The sequence below is a fragment of the Helobdella robusta genome (assembly GCF_000326865.2).
Source record: "Helobdella robusta unplaced genomic scaffold HELROscaffold_4, whole genome shotgun sequence".
Taxonomy (NCBI): domain Eukaryota; kingdom Metazoa; phylum Annelida; class Clitellata; order Rhynchobdellida; family Glossiphoniidae; genus Helobdella; species Helobdella robusta.
In genome coordinates this window covers 5,747,413-5,754,182 of record NW_008704902.1, presented here as the reverse complement: position 1 = coordinate 5,754,182, position 6,770 = coordinate 5,747,413, and the positions used below count along the sequence as shown (strand labels likewise).

Genomic DNA, 6,770 nt, shown 5'->3' with positions numbered 1-6,770 from the left:
ATTGCTCATTTTTTATTTGAATAAATTATGTCTAATAAAAATGTATTAATGTTAAAATGAAACAGAATAGCGAAGATGGATTTAAACAGCAGCAAACTGTATCACCCTGATGATATAATACCTCTCCAGATACAATCAAACTCCAATGATACAACATCTCTTCTAAAGCACTCCTCACACTACAATAGTTCAACATTTCTTTTGAACGAAACAACATTCAGCGAGGAAATTTTTGAGGTAACGATTTCTCATCTAATTTTCAAATGTGCACATGTGTATGTATTTTCAACGAATGATGAAAAATATATAATTAGTTATTGGCACCAATTCATTATTTTGGCAGCTGATTATTTGTTTGTTGTTAAATAAATCATGCAAAGATTTTCCAAGAAGGTTAATGTGGAAATTGATGTTTGCAGATGGTTTGCTCGTGTGTAATTTATGTCCTGTCATATGCGAGCCACATTATTTATGCCTGGACACTACTGCACTGAAAATTCATTTCCATTTACTAACTCGTTATCGATGGAAGCAAAGAGTGAACATTTCATTTCTATCCTGTTCCTAGTAGATAGATTAATGAATGACTCAGGTCTTCATAAGCATCTGCCAGGCTAATTGGAACACATAATTTTGAACATATCGTAAATAACTGAAATAATTTCTCGGAGCTCTGTTTTTCATTTTTGTTTTCAATTCAGTTTAACAACTCTTCGTTTGCATTCCTTAATCGAGATCAAAAGTTTAACGGCAAATTGAAAATTTTATTTTATTTGAAACGTTTGAATTTATCTAAAATAAGCAGTGGACAGCTAGTAATAATATAAAAATAATTATAATATTATAATTAAATAATTATAATTAGTTAATTAATGCAAAGTAACGAAAAAGTACAATCGCCTCAAATAAGTTTTTAAAATTCATAATGACTTTCGAATTAGTCAGCCAAGCAGCGCAGAAAATGTTCAAATTTATTTCGTTTTCAACTGAAATTTTTTTGAAGCAGCATGATAAACACTTTAATCTGCAAAAAGTGAATTTGAATAACAAAAATTCAAACATGGGCTTTAACCATTAACCAGCTTTTTGAATGATTTTTTAAAGTTTTCAAATGAAATCAACACGAAATAAAATTGTGTTGTTGTCGCAAACGAATTATTTCCACGATCAACAGCCTCCAAACATCAAATCAAATGTTAAAGACTCGAAGCATTTTTATTCATCATACTGAGCAAAAGCAACATTTTTTATAAGAATTTAAAAATGCCATCGAAATAATACATTTAACATTGGACGTAATACTTTTGAAGGCATCTTTTTTACGTGGTTAAATAAATTTTAAAATACGACTTATTCGTGACGCATAGGGTTAAAAACTTTTTTTAGATGTCGTGTTCTCAGCATCATGTTGTTTGTGTGTCGTGTTGTTTGTGTGTCGTGTTGTTTGTGTGTCATGTTGTTTGTGTGTCATGTTGTTTGTGTGTCATGTTGCTTGTGTGTCATGTTGTTTGTGTGTCGTGTTGTTTGTCCGGTGTTGATTGTGTGGCGTTGTTTGTGTGGGTTAGCCTTAGCACGAGAGCAACAGTCCTTATGTAGCTACGTTCGCATACAGATGATCTCCATCTGTCCCACTGAAGCTATCTCTCGTCCTTCATTTTATATTTCATTTTCTTGCTCTATACAGTTTTTTTTACTTTATTTTCAAATAAGTTTTTGTTGCTCTTTTTTTCTGTACGTGTATTTATTAACTTATTCAAACTGTTTCAGATAGAAAAAAATTGTCTAGCAGTAAAAAATTTAACAACATATCAAATTTATTTTACCGGAGTGTAAATTTCAAAAAATTTCACTTTCTTAAATTTCATTTTTTTATTTTAAAATGTTTCAAACATTAAGTTAACGAAAAAAAATACGGAAGTTAATGTGATAAGGTTGGATGACGTAGAAGGTGGAAGTAAGGTGATGATGATGATCGCTACATCTGGAAGGCTGGCTCTTCGAAATCCACTTCATTTAATTTGTGACCGAACCGTGCTGCGTCTGCAATATTATCATCGTTATCATCACGAACTCCATCAGCATCATCGCCATCATCATCATCACCATCGCCATCAGCATTGCCATCATCATCATCAGTTGTCTAAAGTTTATATAAAGTCTTCATTCTCCGAAGGGATACGTATTGATTATTGTATGAGTGTCAGTAACATGGGCATGATATTTGATAGCAACATGCCTAGGGAACCACCAATGATGCGTCTCTTTATTCAAGTCAATTAAGGTTGTGGAAATTAGGAAAAATGGAATTTGATGTCTATGCACTTTTAAAATTCTTTAAAATTTAAAATGATGTTTGTTGGAGTACTTTTTTGATGAATTGAAAAAATTTTACTCCAACATCACCATCCTATCTCGCCATAGACCTCAACATTGTCAGTGTCACCACCAACTATATCATTTTGTTAATATTTCATGATAATACTCATGGTCATCATCTCGCTCGTCAATGTCTGCATCAGCATCATCAACATTATCATCAACATCATAATCAACACCATCATCATCAAAAACATCATCATCAACAATCACCATCAACATCATCACCAACATCATCATCAACATTTTTTTTATTGACATGATCTTTTTTCATCTTAATCAAATTTCACACTATTTATCTTCCCACCCCCCTCCTTATCACCATCATCATCATTATCAACCTTATAAACATCATCAGCAAACAGGTCACGTGATATTTTTAAGTTTTCTCTTCGTCTTCATCCTTCTTCTCAACTCATCAGTCCTCTTGAACATCGTCATGTTTTCCAGGGAGAAGAAGATATCCAGGATGAACTTCTTCATTTGCAACCTCGCCTTTGCCGGTCGGTCAAATGTTTTCAATGCTGTTTGTTTGTTGTTGATTTTGTTGAAGGTTCATTGTTGTCAGTGGTTTGCTGTTGTGATGCTTGTTCTTATTTTACAATTTTAAAGTTACTTGGCTGATTGATTTATACCTTGAGTTAAAAGAACCTCTCGTAAGTAGAGTTCAGAAGCGTACGTTACGCAGCCGTATCAACGGGTTGCCCAGTAGATGATTCTTTAGACGTCACTTGAAAATGTGTTTGTCTACTTGTGAGACAGAAATTTTTAAATCCACATATAATGCATTTTTAATTTGAGCAGATTAAAGAGAATGATTTCTTTTCTAAAACGAGAATATTTGAATCGTGGCAGGACAAAATCCAGTGTAGCTCATTTTTGAGATTAAAACAAATTTTGAATAATAAAAGAGCAGTTGTCATCAGTTTGTTTACGATGGTGGTTTTGTGGTTTTTAAAACGTTGAAAAGATATTAATGATTATTAATTAAATAATGAAAATTTAATGAAATTCTATTGGCTCTATGGCCAGTTGTTTCTGTAAAGTTTTTTTTTCTTAAGTTGATATGGGGGTTTGAAGGTTGAATAAAAACTTTTTGTTTTAAGTTGAAATTTTGTTTTCAAATTATTGGAAACAAATGTTCATTTTTTTTTTACATCATTCAGAATTTTAAAAGATTGTTCACGTTAAATTGAGATGCTTGTTGGTCATCAAAATCACCTATCCTGATCCCACAATCCACCCACATACAAAATTGCAAAAGTTGGATATTTGAACAGTCTGGACACGAACTTTTCAAAATTTATATTAAAAATTATATTAAAAATTTGTGATGAGAAGAAAATATTTTAATGATGTCAAAAAATATTTTCTGTTCAAGACTTTTCAAAAATTTCATCTGGCTTGTGTGTGTGCGATCGATCTAGCGTTCGGCGAGAAAGTTTTTTGAAAGTTGTTTGTTACGTATTAAAAATTGTTTGACCGAGTACGGGTTAAACATTTTCAGTTGGATTTATTTATAAGTGTAATATACGATTTGAAGATTTAAGTTTGTTAATGTGGCATTCATAAAGATGAACATTCTAATGGTCAAGTGATCAAATCAGATAACTCGATGCCTTTTCAGCCATTTTTTCCAATTACACTGAATGGTTTTTTTAACAAGTTTTAAAAACTAAAAGTCAATTTTTGGATATAAACAGTTTGTAAATTTTAAATGTTTTCAGACATACATGTGATATTAGGACTACAATGTAACGGCCTGCTTATTTTGATGTCATTCAATTTCTGTTTCAAATGTTATGTTATTTTAAACTCTGTACTTCCCTGTTTACAAACATCATTTTAAATTTTTTCCCAATGTTATGTTATTTTAAACTCTGTACTTTTGTGTTTAAAAACATCACTTTAAAGTTTAAAGAATTTTAAAAATACATAAACATCAAATTCCATTTAAAATTTTTAAAATTGCAAAATTGTGTACAATTTTACGGTTAACAAAAACGTCTGCACATTCCAAACAAAATGCATTTCAAGATAAACTTAGATGGTCTTACGTGTATACCTCTTTAATTTTCTACCATTCTTTCAGTGTAAACTCTTCAACCGGACATTTTCTACAAAAAAGTTACTGATGTTTTTTTAAAATTAAAACTTTAGCATTTTTGTGAGTTTCTCGCAAAATTAAAAGTTTTCGGTCAATTTGAAAGAAATTAAATTTTGAATTATGTAATGGATATGTTTAGTATAAAAGGGTAAAAAGAACAATAAGCAGTCCATTGAGTAACAACTATATACAAATTATATACGCATTTCACATATTATATTCACATTTAACATTTTTAAAAAAATTAAAAAACTGAAGCAGAAATTGCTTTAATATAATTAATTAAATGTTTCCTCATCTGCTTTAAACTTTGAACGTCTTATTTTATTTATAGAACAACGCGCGAGGTAGTAGTGGTGCTCCACAAATAGTTTTGTTCATTTCAATTTTTATATTTTTGACATTTGCTAATTATTTGGTGATAATTTTAATTATAATTACAGCATTATGATTAACAAGTGCATTAGATACATTAATGTGAATACATTTATTAAAAAATAATGATAAGAGAGCAGATCATATATGGTATATAGGTGTAAGTAGGCCTTCGTTGAATGAGTGAAGAACGCATGATGAACGAAAAGTTCGTGCAAGCAGCACTGCTTCAACATCCTCTCATCAATCTGTATTACAATTTTTAAATACTTTTTTTTCTTAAAAAAACGTTGAACAACTTGACAAAAGTATTATTAGATGAATATAAGACTTGCAACATTGAGCCATCGCGTTCGCTCTTCTCGCAATCAAGTGATTTTGTGATAGCTTCTCATGCACGCACATTCACGATATGTTTGCGAGTTGAAGCTAAATAAAAATAAATGTGTAAGGTATTATATGCTGAACAAAGTTTAAGCTTATATTTTAGTATTTTAATTTTGTTATGCGCCAAAAACATCCTCTTAGCTCCGGTCGGTATGAACGTCAGAGATTATTTTGTATTAGCCAGTATAAAAATTACTTTGGGAGCAAGTTCGAAAACTATAAAATAATGATGACAATTTTCGGCTTTATGCACTGAAATGAAACAAAATTGTTGACTGTGCTGAGTAATAATAGTTTTATGACACGTGATTTAGCTGTTTGAAATGAGAAAACAATATCAAAATATTGACATGGTATAACATAACATAAGATGTATTTCAATAAATCAAAGACGGTCACAGGAAATGCAATTTTATAATAAGTCACCTCATTTTAAACTGGAAACGCTGATATGAAACGTTTCTAAATAAAAATCATCATATCTAAAAAAAACCTTCGAGACTTCAATTTTAGTTACCCATAGCATATATATCAGACGCTCGATCCCTATCCCAATCACGCGCTCAAACGCTTAACTAACACGCACACTTTCCGAGTTATGCTTATTGTTTGTTTATATATATATATATATATATATATATATATATATATATACATATATATATATATATATATATATATATATATATATGTTGGTAATAGAAATTTTTACAATATTCTATAAATTCTACCGAATGTTTGGCGTTAATATGTTTGTAGTTCGTTTTTTCGATTTTTCTCACTAAAGTTTTTTGGTGAACGTTTAGTTTATTAAAATTCAAAATAAACTTATTTTTCGAATTCATGCTGCAAATAAGACCATATTTCGATTCCGAATGAATCATCGTCAGTGCTCCTTGTTGTATATATAGGGAAATATTGACTTTGTCAAGATGAACTTTGACGTTGTAAAAATTAACTTTGGTGTTGTAAAATTGAACTTTGATGCGAATTAGGTGTCAGGTTTCTTAATTGGCTGGTCATCTTCTTTGGTCTCCTTTTCTTCATCGATAGCATCATATTCTTCTTTGTCACTATTTACGATGCTAGTTTTTATTACTTCTTTGTTTTCGTTGTTGTCAAAGTTAATCTTGACAAAGTCAATATTTCCCTATATATACAACAAGGAGCACTGACGATGATTCATTCGGAATCAAAATATGGCCTTATTTGCAGCATGAATTCGAAAAATAAGTTTATTTTGAATTTTAATAAACTAAACGTTCACCAAAAAACTTTAGTGAGAAAAATCGAAAAAACGAACTACAAACATATTAACGCCAAACATTCGGTAGAATTTATAGAATATTGTAAAATATATATATATATATATTTTCACTTATATTAATTGTGTTTTTTCTATATTTTCTATTTAATAATAACTCTTATAGCCAAAAATAATCAGTTTTATTCATTCATCAAAAATAATATTTTATCTATCTCCACCGAAATATAATGTGGAGTGAACGACGTTAGATCTCTGCAT

The 6,770-nt window shown here is 30.2% G+C and overlaps 1 protein-coding gene across 1 annotated transcript; it reads left to right on the top strand.

Annotated features, from left to right (window-relative positions):
- Positions 1 to 75: 75 nt before the first annotated feature.
- Positions 76 to 3,248, top strand: HELRODRAFT_162672 (hypothetical protein; the record flags this gene model as incomplete). Its single annotated transcript, XM_009024814.1, has 3 exons — positions 76 to 237; positions 2,735 to 2,879; positions 3,232 to 3,248. 3 exons carry the CDS (start codon positions 76 to 78, stop codon positions 3,246 to 3,248), a joined length of 324 nt encoding a protein of 107 aa, XP_009023062.1.
- Positions 3,249 to 6,770: the final 3,522 nt, after the last annotated feature.